Genomic DNA, 15275 nt, shown 5'->3' with positions numbered 1-15275 from the left:
GTAATTGTCTGGTGTATTGCCTTGACAATGTGAGCAGTTGTTGGAAGATGTAAAGCCCATCTTGAACATCCGATGATCTGTATAGTGCACTCTATGTAGTGTTTTGTATTGTATTAATTGCAGACTGGGATTTTTAATCAATTTAAAGGTTTTTAAGCATACCTGAGACCAGAAGTTTTGGTCTAAGCTGACTGATAAATCTGCTTCCCACTTTGCAATAGGAAGGGATATTGATTCATCTAATTTAGAAAGTGTTCTGTATATTTTAGATAATAATTTGGGGGATTTAAGAGTAAGAAAATGTACCGCACTTGGTGGTGTTTGTAATTCAACTTGACTGAGGTTAAATTTCTTTTTTACTATGGATTTAATTTTTTGATATTCTAAAAATCTTTTCTTGTTGATCCCATATTGTGCAACTAGTCTGTCAAATGGAATAAATTCTGTTCCCTCTAATATATATTCTAAGTATTTAATTCCTTTACAACTCCATTCTGGGAAATTAATCATATTATTGTTTTGTAATATGTCAGGGTTATTCCAGATAGGTGTACGTTTGCATGGGATTAATGAAGACTCCGTTATTTTTAGAAACTCCCACCATGCTGTCAGAGAAAAGCTGATGTTGATACTTTTAAAGCATTCATGTCTTTTGATGTTTGAGCTAATAAATGGTAGGTCTGAAATCTCTAGATCATTGCATAGTGCCTGTTCAACATCTAGCCAGGGCTCATCTAAGAAGGTATGTTTTAACCATTCTGAGATGAACTGAAGCCTGTTGGCTAAGAAGTATTGGTGAAAATTAGGCAGATCTAATCCTCCTCTATCCTTGGTTCTTTGTAGCGTTTTTAAGCTGATACGTGGGGGTTTATCTTTCCAAAGGAATTTGGTTCAGATCTCTGGATTCATATATTTCCAATCTTGTGATGGTTTGTTAGGGATCATCAAAAATAAGTAATTTATTTTTGGCAAGATCATCATTTTTATAGTGGCGACCCTTCCCATGAGTGATATGGGTAAAAATTTCCATCTAGTCAGATCGCCTTCTACTTTCTTTAGAAGTGGGATGTGGTTTAATTTAGTTAAGTCTGAAAGCTTAGGAGAAACATTAATACCTAAATATTTAATATTTCCAGATTGTAGTGGGGCAGAGGAAGAATTATGGAAGGAGCAGTTAATGGGAAGAACTGTAGATTTTGGCCAGTTAATTGAATAATCTGAAACTCTTGAAAACCAGTTTATTAGAGTAATTACCTCAGAGAGCTTGGTTTGTGTGTTTTGCAGAAAAAGCAACACATCATCCGCATAGAGACTGATTTTATGTTCTATGTTCTTACATTTTATGCCCTTAATTGTAGCCTGTCTAAATGCTGCTGCTAGAGGTTCGATAAAAATTGCAAAAAGTGAAGGGGAGAGTGGGCATCCCTGTCTTGATGCCCCTCAGGAGACAGAAGCTGGAGGATGTCTGGTCATTTGTTCTGATACGAGCTGTTGGGGAATTGTATAATATTCTTATCCAGTTTATGAAAGAGTTTCCAAAACCAAATTTGTGTAAAGTTGCGAATAAAAATTTCCAGTTAACTCTGTCAAATGCTTTTTCTGCATCTAGAGATAATATTATGGTTTTGATGTTTTTATCGTATGAGTAGTCTATTAAATTAAGTAATCTATGAGTGTTTGTTGAGGAGTGCCGACCTTTTATGAAACCAGTTTGGTCAGGATGAATTAAGAGGGGGTTATTTTCTCTAATCTCTTTGAGAGAGTTTTGCAGATTATTTTAAGGTCTACATTTAAAAGAGAAATTGGACGATAGCTTGAGGGAAATAAAGGGTCTTTGCCTGGTTTTAGCAGGAGACTAATGTTGGCAGAATTCATATTTGGTGGTAGTCTGCCTAATATTAAAAACTTAGTAGTGACCGCCATTGTTGGAAACTGGAATTGGCTGGGCCGCGCTATGAATTCTGGGATATGGTGGGCCACGAAGGACACACCCGACCCATCCTTCAAATTTGGAGAAAAGGAGGACGCATTTGTCGGCTGCATTTGGAGGAGTCTACGAATCTGGACAGCCTTCGGCATGTCGGCCAACAAATGCGGCCTCAGGAGGATGTAGTCCATGAATTTGGATACCCCCAAAGTGTCACGGTAAAGTGGCAGTTCATGAGAGGCTGACTAAAAGTCTGTTTTATAAATGTTATTCTAGAATTTTTCCAGTGTTTTTTTAAGACTTGAATTTTATTAGATTTTTTACAAGAAACAGAAAAAAAATAGAAGGGACATTCCACTCCTTAAGACAGTTAAAATAGCAAATGTGTTGAAGATGCGTACACCATCTCAACAAAAACAGAGTGCAAAACATAACATAAATAAATAACGATGCCAATAGTTCACATAAACCCGATTACAGCTGTTGTAATTAATCACGAGCTTAACTACTTAAGCCAGATACATCACTGACCTGTATATGAAAAATTTATCAGTTTAATCATCCGATCTCAAATTTTTCCAGTGTTTAAATAAATGATTAAGAAGTAAACGCTATTCCTGATGTCAGATAAACACTCAATTTTTCACTTTATTTGACAAGTTCAGAAACACGTGATGTTCGATGTCTTTACAACAACCTGTGAATCACTTCACTTTGTTCTTACAGCACATTATGAACATAGTTATGATAAACACTTTCATTAGCAGCACGTAAACATTACCAATACATCAATAAACACTTACAAACAGATGTGCTTTAGTTTGCTTTCAATACTGAATAATGTTGGAGATGTAAAGTGACCACAAACACTGCAGAAAACATGATGTTCTGATTGGCTGACATCATGCCACTAACTTCCTGTTCACAACATCTGCCATCAGCTGATCGTGTCACTTTGAAGCTGTCATTCATCAGCCTCGCCGCTCTGTAAACTTACTACAGATTCACAACAACAACCACAACACTAACACATGCACAAACACACTGACACATGATCATTTCCAGCTGGGTGACAAAAGTAACATACACATTTTTCACTTTAAGCTAATAAATAAACAGTAAAATAAACTCCTTAAATTACATTTCAGTAATAAACACATTAAAAACACACAATCAATATCTGCAATCCAACACTGTCGTCAGGAAAACAAGTTTTAAATTCATTTTTAAAAAAAAGAAAAAAAGAAAAACTTTCGATCATGTTCCTGGAATTTCCTGAATTTTATTCCTCTAGCAGCGTCTTTTAAAGCTGCAATCATATTTATGGTTTAAAAACTCATATAATCAAAAGTTGTAACACTTTGAAATTTTTATTTCAAAATGAAAAAAAAAATGTGAGAAACATTTGTTTCATTAAAAAAAAAAGATTTGAGGTTTTTAATGCATCAACATAAACAAGGCTCTAGAGTGTGACATGCGACCTAACTTCTCAGTGGTGTGACTAAAAGAATCCTAGGTCACACCGGTGCAACCAGTCATTCAAGTAAAGAAAACATCACACATTATGCCTGTATCGTGGTCTAAACCAATCAGAGATAGTGAGGGGCAGGAGCTCTCTGATTGGTCATGGTCCAGATGTAAGCCTGTGTGTGTACATTTGAAGGTGCAGGCAGATAGACAGAGGTGAGCAGCCTAGACCTGATAGAAGTGGCTGTAGTTGTGGGTAATGAGAAAAGATGAAAAGAACGATTGATAACTGTTTCGTTAAGGCCTGATCCCTCTGAAATTCATAGCGAGTGCTCTGACACGGAGCCATCAACCTCTCAGGTTATGTCTAACACTGGTTCAGAGACGGCATCAGATAATGAGCCACATACGATGGACTCAGAGCCCACTGACAGTAAAGGCGTAAAGTGTATACGTTGGGAAGAGAGCGGCTTGACCAGTTTCCCTGGCTAAGATACAGTAAAGCTGACAACATGACGCACTGCATTTACTGCAGTGAGTGTGGAGAAACTGTGGCCGGCAATACTGCATTTGTGACTGCAGCTAATACGTTTCAAAAAGAAACGCTGAAAAAGCAGTGCATTCAGAAAACACATTATATGCTGCGATAAATGCACTGGCTTCTCCCCTCTGCCTTTCAGCGGCAGCAAACAGGTCGTCACAGGAGGCCGATGTGATGATTAAGTTTAACATTGCCTACGATATTCCCAAAGAAGATGTTCCGTTCACTAAGTTCAAGTCCAAAATAATTCTTCACAAGAAAAATGTCTTGAAGGTAAACCCCATGTACAGTAATGATGTCACGTGTGCCCGGGTTACAGGTGTCATCACAGACACATGGGGAAAAAGGGGGAAAAGGCCAGATTACAGGACATCTGAGGGCCATGTGACTGTAATGGGGGAGGGTCCATAAGATATAAAGCTGTTCAGATACTGAGATGTTCATTTTGAAGCCTGTCAGGCACTTTCAGGTCTTTGTAATTTACATTTTCTTTTTATTGAATATATCTTGAGATGTTTTAAGTTTAAATTTCAGCTCAGTGAAGCACTTTAAACAATTTTTTCAGTAACTTGTCTTTCTTGTAGAAATGTGCTCCAAACAAAGAACTTTGTGTTGACAGGTGGTGGTGCACCTAAGGAAAAAAAGTTAGGTGCACCAGGCAACTGTGGCAAAAAGTTAGTCTACAGCCCTGACTGATTTTAGTATCATTGTTATGTGTGTTTTTATTTGTGTGACCCCTCCCACCAGAGAATGTGGGTGTGGGTTTTTCTCTCTCCTCCCTCCCAGGGTCCTGTGTGGGTATATCTTGACAGCCGAGTTGTTTGCTTGGATTCCTGTTCCCAGACTGGACAACAAGCTGTGTGTTTCTGATGGTAACTTTTGAGTGTTCTCTGTGTGAAACTCCTGAGTCAAAAAGTTCATTAGTGAGTAAAGTGAGTGAACTTGTGTGTGTGGCGTTGTGAGACCTAATCAAGCTCTTTGTAAATAGTTATTAATAGTTTTGTAAATTAGACAACCTGGAGTATTCTTTCACTATATGTTAAACACGGCAGCAGCCTGATATGAATGAGAAGCCTTTTCTGTTGAAATCTATTTTCTCTTGTTTGAGTAGGACCTTGGGTTAGAAATCTATCTGTTGTTTGACTTTCATATTGGGCAGGGAACATTAGGGACCTTTATTTTGGCGTGGCTCACTGCCGAAGTCAACAAATGGCTGCGTAGAGTTTAGACTGCTAAAAGTTTTTGTCCTTGGGTGGAGTTGGAATCAGGGAGCAGCATTTCCAGATTACCTAGGTTTGGAGAATAACACTTTTTAAAGATAATAAACTATTTTTTAATTTAATTTCAAACGAGGAATTCTGCACCTCTGTGAAAAATCTGTTTGCTTTAAATCTGAGAGTTGAATGTCTTAAACATGATGAGTAAACACTGACAGGTTTACAGACTCAGATTCAGACTCAGGTTTAGCTCACAGCTAAAGGCAACCAGATGCAGCGACCAGGCAGAACTGATCCGAGAGCATCCTTCCTCTCTTTCTCCACTGTGCTGTGTAATAAAGGCAACAGAGACCCCAAAATCTAAAAATGTCATTTAGTTAAAAAAAAAAAAAAGAAGATACTAACTTTTCTTAGCGGTAATTCTTTGAAGATATTTGATTGTTTGAGAATAAAGAACAACAACAAAAATTCAGAAAACAGTCAGAGAGAGCACCTGCGTTAGGGTGGAATGTTTGTTAAGCTGGCAAGGCTGTTAAGGTGGATTGTTTAAGGTGGAATGGCTGTTAAGGCAGAACATTGTGGGGTGTGGTTCCAGTATAGGCAGAGTGGTGAAAACAGGAGAGTTCAAAGATCCACAGAAAAGGAAATTGATCCAGAGTCATCTGCTACCTGTGAAGAATGGGAGTGATTAAAAAAATGACGACTCAGAAGGAAGTTAACAAACTGACTGATTAAACAGTTAATTCAGGGTTTCAACATTAAATATTAAACATACTCTGACCCGGGAGAAAGAGTTTGTTCCTATTCAGTTTTCTCAGACTTTTTATCAGTGTAGATAAAATAATTATAGCGAGTGACTTTAATATCCATGTAGATATGTGCTCTCTTTCCCAGCACCCTGGCATAGACTTTCCTGGGAGGGCAAAGATGGGAACCACCAAAACAGCTCTACAGCATCCAGAGCCTTCAGGAACTTAGGCCAAACTTCTTCCACCCCAGGACTTCTGCAACCATGGAGTTGTTTAAGTGGCCTCACTCCCGGTGATTGACAATTCGCCCCCCCTTGTACACAGACTCTGCTTTTTCATACAGATGACATGTCAGTAGAATTAAAAAGGCTTTCAGCACGGCCTCTCCGAATTCCACCTAAACCCAGGTTTTTGCTTCGGCTACTGCCTGACCCATGGTCCTCTTGGCCTGTCGTTACCTATCCCCACCAGTGAAGTGACATTCCATGTCCCAATTGCTAGTCTCGATAGCCTGGGATTAGTCCATCAGGGTTTTCTAAAAACCTTAAAAACATGATATCTAACCAGATACTTTAAATGGCGTTACCTTGGCCTCCAATAACACTGTGAGGAATCCAATTAATCTTGGATTGATGTGATGGCAGCGTGCTACTTCGGCTCCTAAAACAGGTGCATTATTTTGTTTTTTGTTTGCTTTTCTATTGATTCTGCCCCCTATTACACAACATGTGTGTGAAAGATACAAAGACTCTCATACACCCGCTACGCTCTTCTGGAATATCAATGTGAGATTTAAAACTCTACCCGAAGATCCTCTAACAAAAGAATACAATACAACTTTATTTATAGAGCACATTTAAAAACCAATGGTATACCAAAGTGCTTCACATAAAAGACAGAAAATAAGACAGAAATATTATAAACATTATAGGACCATAACAAAATACCAAGTATGCTAACAGGTCAGTGTTACTAATACACAGGAATGGCATAAAATGCATATCAAGTAAAACATGTTAAAAGCACAAAACCACAAAAGATATGTATAAAAGGTAAAATAGAGTAAGTCTAGGGATCAGATGCAGGCATTAACAAGCAGGAAAGGCAAGGTTAAATAAATAGGTTTTTAACCGTGATTTAAATGATTGGATAGAGTCAGACGCGCAGATAACAATAGGAAGGTTATTCCATAAATGTGGTGCAGCCAAGGCAAACGCACGGTCTGTGTTGTTGATAATTTTAAAAGTAAGCAGCAGTATTTTAAATTGGATGCAGTATTTAATGGGTAGGCAGTGCAGGTCAGCTAGAACAGGGGTAATAGATTCAAACCTCCCAGTTCCAGAAGGTCACAAAGGCTTTTCCAGGTCCTTATGCAGAACATAATGCCTAGCCTTAGAAATGACACGCAGTTGGTAGAAACTAGATCTAACTACAGCGGACACTTGTTTATCAATTGCTAACAGTGTCAGAGAGGGAGCTGGCAAGGGAAACAAAGGCATCGTGAAATTGTCCGCGAGGAATATTACTATCAAATACAACGATTTCAGTTTTATTATCATTTAAGATATGTCACAGTCCTGGGTCTGTGACCCAGTGTTTTCTGTTCTGTATTGTTAATCTTTGATTTCTTGATGTATCTTTGTTTATTCTTACGTTTTGGTTCTGTGTATCCCCTCTATTGTAGCCAGGTCTGTGTTAAGCCCGCGTCTCTGAGTCTGTCTTTGCGTGTGTGAGTTTCCTGTTTTACTTTGAAGGTCTTTGTCTCATGTGAGGGTGTTCAATTTACGTCTCCCTGTCTCATCAGCTCTGATTTTTCCCATGTGTGTTCCTCTCCTGACTCCCATCCCTTGATTACTGCTGTGTGTATTTAAGCCCTGTGTGTTATCCTGCCTGTTGCCGGTTCGTCTGTGTTATCTCCCTACGTCATCCTATGTTTTTCTCTCCATGTCTCCCTGCATCTGGCTTCAGAGCCTTGACAAGATAAGAGAGTTTCCTAAGAGCCACTCTTTGACCTGACACATTCACTCTTGAAAGCAGTGCAGAGACAGAGCAGGATCATCAGCTAGTTCAATGTAGATCTGTATATCGTCAGCATAACAGTGAAAAGCGATATTGTATTTCTCAAAGATTGCACCTAGAGGGAGCATATACAGCAAGAAAAGAATAGGGCCCAGCACAGATCCTTGAGGCACTCCACAGCAGACAGGTGCAGCGGAGGAAGAGCAGGTGCCCAGGTTGACCGAGAAGGACCTATTGGAGAGCGACCGTGGCTCAGGGGGTTGGGAAGCGCATCTGTAACCGGAAGGTTGCCGGTTCGATCCCCGGGCTCTCTGTCCTGGCCGTTGTGTTCTTGGGCAAGACACTTCGCCTACTGGTGTTGGCCAGAGGGGCCGATGGTGCGATATGGCAGCCTCGCTTCTGTCAGTCTGCCCCAGGGCAGCTGTGGCTACAACCGTAGCTTGCATCCACCAGTGTGTGAATGCGAGAGTGAATGAATAGTGGCATTGTAAAGTGCTTTGGGCTATACAGGGAGTGCAGAATTATTAGGCAAATGAGTATTTTGTCCACATCATCCTCTTCATGCATGTTGCCTTACTCCAAGCTGTATAGGCTCGAAAGCCTACTACCAATTAAGCATATTAGGTGATGTGCATCTCTGTAATGAGAAGGTCTAATGACATCAACACCCTATATCAGGTGTGCATAATTATTAGGCAACGTCCTTTCCTTTGGCAAAATGGGTCAAAAGAAGGACTTGACAGGCACAGAATAGTCAAAAATAGTGAGATATCTTGCAGAGGGATGCAGCAGTCTCATAATTGCAAAGCTTCTGAAGCGTGATCATCGAACAATCAAGCGTTTCATTCAAAATAGTCAACAGGGTCACAAGAAGCGTGTGGAAAAACCAAGGCGCAAAATAACTGCCCATGAACTGAGAAAAGTCAAGCGTGCAGCTGCCAAGATGCCACTTGCCACCAGTTTGGCCATATTTCAGAGCTGCAACATCACTGGAGTGCCCAAAAGCACAAGGTGTGCAATACTCAGAGACATGGCCAAGGTAAGAAAGGCTGAAAGACGACCACCACTGAACAAGACACACAAGCTGAAACGTCAAGACTGGGCCAAGAAACATCTCAAGACTGGTTTTTCTAAGGTTTTATGAACTGATGAAATGAGAGTGAGTCTTGATGGGCCAGATGGATGGGCCCGTGGCTGGATTGGTAAAGGGCAGAGAGCTCCAGTCCCACTCAGACGCCAGCAAGGTGGAGGTGGAGTACTGGTTTGGGCTGGTATCATCAAAGATGAGCTTGTGGGGCCTTTTTGGGTTGAGGATTGAGTCAAGCTCAACTCCCAGTCCTACTGCCAGTTTCTGGAAGACACCTTCTTCAAGCAGTGGTACAGGAAGAAGTCTGCATCCTTCAAGAAAAACATGATTTTCATGCAGGACAATGCTCCATCACACGCGTCCAAGTACTCCACAGCGTGGCTGGCAAGAAAGGGTATAAAAGAAGAAAAACTAATGACATGGCCTCCTTGTTCACCTGATCTGAACCCCATTGGGAACCTGTGGTCCATCATCAAATGTGAGATTTACAAGGAGCGAAAACAGTACACCTCTCTGAACAGTGTCTGGGAGGCTGTGGTTGCTGCTGCACGCAATGTTGATGGTGAACAGATCAAAACACTGACAGAATCCATGGATGGCAGGCTTTTGAGTGTCTTTGCAAAGAAAGGTGGCTATATTGGTCGCTGGTTTGTTTTTGTTTTGTTTTTGAATGTCAGAAATGTATATTTGTGAATGTGGAGATGTTATATTGGTTTCACTGGTAAAAATAAGTAATTGAAATGGGTATATATTTGTTTTTTGTTAAGTTGCCTAATAATTCTGCACAGTAATAGTCACCTGCACACACAGATATCCCCCTAAAATAGCTAAAACTAAAAACAAATTAAAAACTACTTCCAAAAACATTCAGCTTTGATATTAATGAGTTTTTTGGGTTCATTGAAAACATGGTTGTTGTTCAATAATAAAATTATTCCTCAAAAATACAACTTGCCTAATAATTCTGCACTCCCTGTATAAATCCAATCCATTATTATTATGCTCAAGCCTCGCTAACAACATGCTGTGATCGACCATTTCAAATGCCGAGGATAAATCCAATAGAACTAGGACCGCAGCGCATCCAGTATCAGCAATTAGAAGATCATTTAGGACTCTAAGCAAAGCTGTTTCGGTGCTATGACGTGGTTTAAAGGCAGACTGGAATTTATCAATAATGTCATTCGCATCCAAATACGACAGGAGTTGTGAAAAAACTATCCTCTCGAGAATTTTAGACAGGAATGGGAGCTCGGCCTGCAATTAACATAATCATTATAATCAAGGTTCCTTTTTTTAAGACCAGGCTGGACTACGGCATGTTTAAAAGCTGACGGGTCGATATACTATACCTATACTATGCAAGATGGGAGGATATATATAGGATTAGTATTATTCAGTTGCTCAACTAATCGCTTAAGAGTAAGGAGTGACACGGGCTCAAACTGATGGAAGGTTGATGAACAACCAGGAGAAGAAACAGGGCTCGACACTAAAGGAAGCGAGGACTTAAGAGAAGAAACTTTATCTCCGGAGGAGGGGAGAAAGCGTAGACTATCCTGGCCAGCATTTGGATAATCCGTAGCCCTTGCTTTAAGGTAAGCCTTGAGGCGGACGCGAAGAACACTCCTATTACCCCGTTTCCTGTAACGTTTCTTGTGCAGGTTGGGAAGGGGTAGGCAGGAAATACTGGTGGAGTCTAGCCGTAACAGGGTGGCGTCACCCAGGTTCAGTGTTGGGAAGGTTACTTTTAAAATGTATTCCACTACAGATTACAGAATACATGCCCCAAAATGTATTTTGTAATGTATTCTATTACGTTACTCAATGAGAGTAACATATTCTGAATACTTTGGATTTCTTAATATATTATCATGCTTTTTACAACTACATGAATGTACTATTGCTGTGTGATTTATTACTGTTACTGAAGGTCCGCGGCTCCAAACCGTAGTAAAGGGACCTCTGACTAATACGTCGGGTTCCGTGTTGGGCTCGTAGCCGAAAAATAGCTTTACTTTGTTCTCTGGGTCAAGTTTTAGACAGAGAGAGGCGTTGAAAGGCTGCTCCAACGGAACTTATTGTTTCGGAGGAAAACGCGAACAGTGTACAGTTAAGTCTTAATAGCTTACTTACAACTGGGCTCGTCAGGCTCTCTGTTTGGCTGCAGTGGTTATTATTATATGCTATATATGCTATAATAATATGTGCTTCCAGCTCCTGTTTCTGCTCGATGACAACTTGTACTTTTCTACTCTCCTTTTTCTCCCTCCTCGCGCTCACAGACACATAACGTGTATAGCAGTCCATTCTCCCTGCAGCACGGACTACACTGCCCATGAGGCTACATTATTTAGGGCGATGCCTGTAGCATTCTGCCTATTAGCTTAGCACAACAACAAAAAGGTGCTCTCTCACCCAGGAAACACAGAGAGAGCGTTACCCTGTAACCATGGCAACCGTAACGCTGCCGCCTGGAACAACAAAACAAACAGAACCCAAACAGTCCTGACCCGCGATAATATGAAACAGGAAAATACCCTTGTGTAATCCATTTATTTCAACAAAGTAACTGTATTCTAAATACCACCTTTTTAAACGGTAACTGTAACGGATACAGTTACTCATATTTTGTATTTTAAATACGTAACGCGGTAAATGTATTCCGTTACTCCCCAACACTGCCCAGGTTCCAATATGGATCCGAGCAATGCGAGTAAGAGAATTGGAGATTTAAAAGCGTTTGTCTGTCGTCCATTACTGTATATAGTAACTATTAAGTCTAATATACCCTAGTAAGCTATAGTACTTTTTCCTTAGGGAACCATCTGTGCAGTCTGCAGTTCTGTTGAAGAAAGATGATGAATCTATTTAATTACTCTTCAAAATTAATTTATTTCTGTGTATTTTTTTTCCACACTGCATCAAATTAAAGTTGATTACGTCGATTAAGCATCATGAGGTGGAGGGTGGTTCCCTATTTTTTGGGGTTTTTTGCTGGGAGTTTTAGAACCCTATTAGTTAGGTTGCTTACTCTTTAAAACACCAGAACAGGGAGGATGGAGCAGGTTTAAGTTTATTAGATTGATCAGTTTTGCTGAACTATGAAATATTTTGGGTGCAGTGCATTTTTTGCATAAAGGTATAACAGAATAGCTTTAGTGTTTTTTTTAACTTGAGTATGAACTTATACAAAAAGCAGCAAGATATTAAAAAAAGTTTTATTGATTAAAAAACACACTATATCGGATTCATATCGGTATTGGCAGATATCCAAATTTATGATATCGGTATCGTGCCATCTCTAATTGCAACATGGCATTTGGGTCTTCTAACTAAAATAGGAAAATAGGAACATAAACAGTGGCATCTACGCCAGGCCTGGCCCACATCTGGATGACATACCACTTACCATGCCAGAAGTCAACCAGCAGGCCCGGCTTGATACCAGATCCGGGCCAGACCTGCTTGCTATGTGGGTGTTGGCTGCTGGGGGATTCCCATGATGCACTGGGTGTTTCTTCTTCAGTCAGCTTTTTCACTCACTATGTGTTTATACACCTCTCTGCATTTAATCATTAGTTATTATTAATCTCTGGCTCTCTCCCACAGCATGTCTTTTATCCTGTTTTCCTCCACTCAAATATACAGTAGAAAAGCTCCCAAGCATTTTATTTAATGAGCTGTAATAAAACAGATCAGTTTGACAAGCAGTGCTGACAGAAATAAAGTTGTGGCTGAAGCTTTGTAGTTGTGTGCCATGGTTTCTGAGGTGTGACTCACCTGGAGCCTACTTGCTGCTGCTGTTCTGGTGGAGATGTTGCTGAGGTTGGTGTCGGGGGGGTTGGTGTTGTGGGCTGGACCCTGCACCCCCTCCTCTGATGGTAGGTCGGATAGCATGGGAGAAGGACGGATTCTGATGGTGCTGATGACCGGCTCTTATTGGCTTGGCTATATGAATGCAGGTAACAGGTGAGTTTAGGTAAAGACAAACAGCCTATCACATCACATATCAGACTTGGCTTGTTTTAAGTTATCTTCTCACCAATCTGAGCCGAGTGTCCTTTCCTGAACAGGTTTTTGGACCGCACAGCCTCTTTGATGCGGTCAACTTCCTGTTGGTAGCGTTTGCGATCCCTCACGGCTGACTCTTTTGCATTTTTCAGAGCAGTTTCCAGAGCTTTCACTCGCTCCGCTGTAGCCCGGAGACGCTTCTCCAATTTGGGCAGCTCACAGCGGAGCTCAGCGTTATCCCGAACCAGCTGGAGGAAACAGCTACTGTCAGTTATGTGACTTGAAAGCGTGTTTGTTTATCCACCTTGAGGAATCCCCAGTAAAACACTTCTTTCTTTAATTATTATTTATTAAAGCAGGCGATGAATGATTACATGTTATCATGTACATGGATCCCCTTTGTTCAGAAGACCACAGGCTGTAAAGTTGCAGATCAGAGTTCCTCAACTTATCAGTATACAAAGTTTTATATGAGACTGTGCATCTATCTGATTGATTAAAATTGATGGGGAGAAATCATAGTTTACACTTAATTCTCCCATCGTCGGTGCCTCGGGCTGGTCCCAGCTTCTCAGCAATCTGCCTTGTCCAATCCAGGGGAGCAGCACCTACAAACTCTGCTAAACATGTACTAAGTGCTTTTCCCTATTCACTCACCTTTCACCTAACAGCCTGTTGTCTTAGTGACCGTGAAAGCAACCCTGACTGAGATGCCAGATGTTGTTTTGTCTCAAGCGGTCCCTAGTGGAGTGTTGGGCAAGTTAATTTGAAAAAGTAATTAATTACAGTTACTAGTTTCTTCTTCAAAAAAGTAACTGAGTTAGTAACTGAGTTACAAGATTCTAAAAGTAATTAATTACTTGGAAAGTAACTATTCTGTTACTTTAAAAAACAGTGTTTAACCCTCCGGGGTCCAGGGTATAATTGGCCATTTTTAACTACTTTTGATGTTTCCTCTACATTTCACCTTTAAAAACTATTTATTTGCCTTGTTTGGTATCATCCTTTTCAGCACAACCTCACGTGTCTGAATTTACAGTTACGTTTTCATTTTGACATACTGTATTAACACAATTGATCTAAAATCAGACAAAAAACATAAAATCCGAGTAGAAAAAGTTATATTTTTTACTGTAACAACCACAAACATGTTTAATGAATCATATTTCATAACTTTAAATGCAAATATAAATCGTCAATTTTAAAATCATATGCACAAGTTTTCCAAACAACAAAGTTATTTGCATCCATTTACCTTTTACCTTTTTTAAATAACCATTTCAAACTGTTTACAGAACAATCAGCCATTCTTGAATAAGATGCCACAAATTATTTGTGCCACTCCAAAAAAATAATTTCTGTCCACTATAAAGGAAACATCACAGCCTGATACCTGCAGGTCTGACAGCAGCAGGTGTATCACTCCTGTTTCTACCTGGAGACAGCAGTCGCCTCATTGTTCTGACACACAACACAAAACTATCCACAACACACTAACTACACAAGACAGCACATTAACTACACAAGACAACACATTAACTACACAAGACAGCACATTAACTACACAAGACAACACACTAACTACACAAGACAGCACATTAACTACACAAGACAACACACTAACTACACAAGACAACACACTAACTACACAAGACAACACACTAACTACACAAGACAACACACTAACTACACAAGACAACACACTAACTACACACTCCAAACACGCTAAACGTCACAAATCTCTCACATCTCAAAACTCGCTCTCTCTCTCTCTCTCTTGCCGCCACTCCTAAAACTTCCCCTGTTTTGGGTTTTTTTTGGGGGGGGTTTGCTCATAAGCAGAGAGTGCTTGCTGCGCTGTCCTTAGACAGTGAATGTGAAGAAACTATTGAGGAAAAAACACGCGTATATATTGTTTATCATGAGTCTGGTTTTATGTGGCCTATCAACACAATTTAAAAACTGGTATATACAGAGGTGGGTAGGGTTAGGGTTAGGGTTAACCCTAACCCTATTTACTCAGTTACATTTACTTAAGTTTTTGAAAAAAAATTTACTTTTAAAGTACCTTTCTTGCACGATACGTTTTACTTTTACTTGAGTACATTTGTGAAGAAGAAACGGTACTTTTACTCCGCTACATTTGCAAAATTCGACTCGTTACTTTTTAAAAAAATAATTAGTTTAACACATTAGATAACATGCCGCCAGTGGAGTTTCCGGTAACTTTTTTATCAATCAGATGTGGCCATTC

The 15275-nt window shown here is 40.0% G+C and overlaps 1 protein-coding gene across 1 annotated transcript in view; it reads right to left on the bottom strand.

The window, feature by feature from the left end:
• Window positions 1–2550: 2550 nt before the first annotated feature.
• LOC113018452 (kinesin heavy chain-like) overlaps window positions 2551–15275 on the bottom strand; it is a 54788-nt gene continuing 42063 nt past the window's right edge. Inside the window, exons 24-26 of the mRNA XM_080290771.1 lie at window positions 13053–13269; window positions 12791–12958; window positions 2551–5821 (exon numbers count right to left, since the gene is read on the bottom strand). Of these exons, the coding sequence (XP_080146897.1) occupies window positions 12798–12958; window positions 13053–13269 (378 nt within the window). The 3' untranslated portion in view covers window positions 2551–5821; window positions 12791–12797. The remainder of the gene's footprint in view (window positions 5822–12790; window positions 12959–13052; window positions 13270–15275) is intronic.

Source organism: Astatotilapia calliptera, chromosome 16 (genome assembly GCF_964374335.1).
Source record: "Astatotilapia calliptera chromosome 16, fAstCal68.1, whole genome shotgun sequence".
NCBI lineage: Eukaryota > Metazoa > Chordata > Actinopteri > Cichliformes > Cichlidae > Astatotilapia > Astatotilapia calliptera.
Note: the sequence above shows the minus strand (reverse complement) of the source record. Positions and strands in the feature narration are given on the sequence as shown.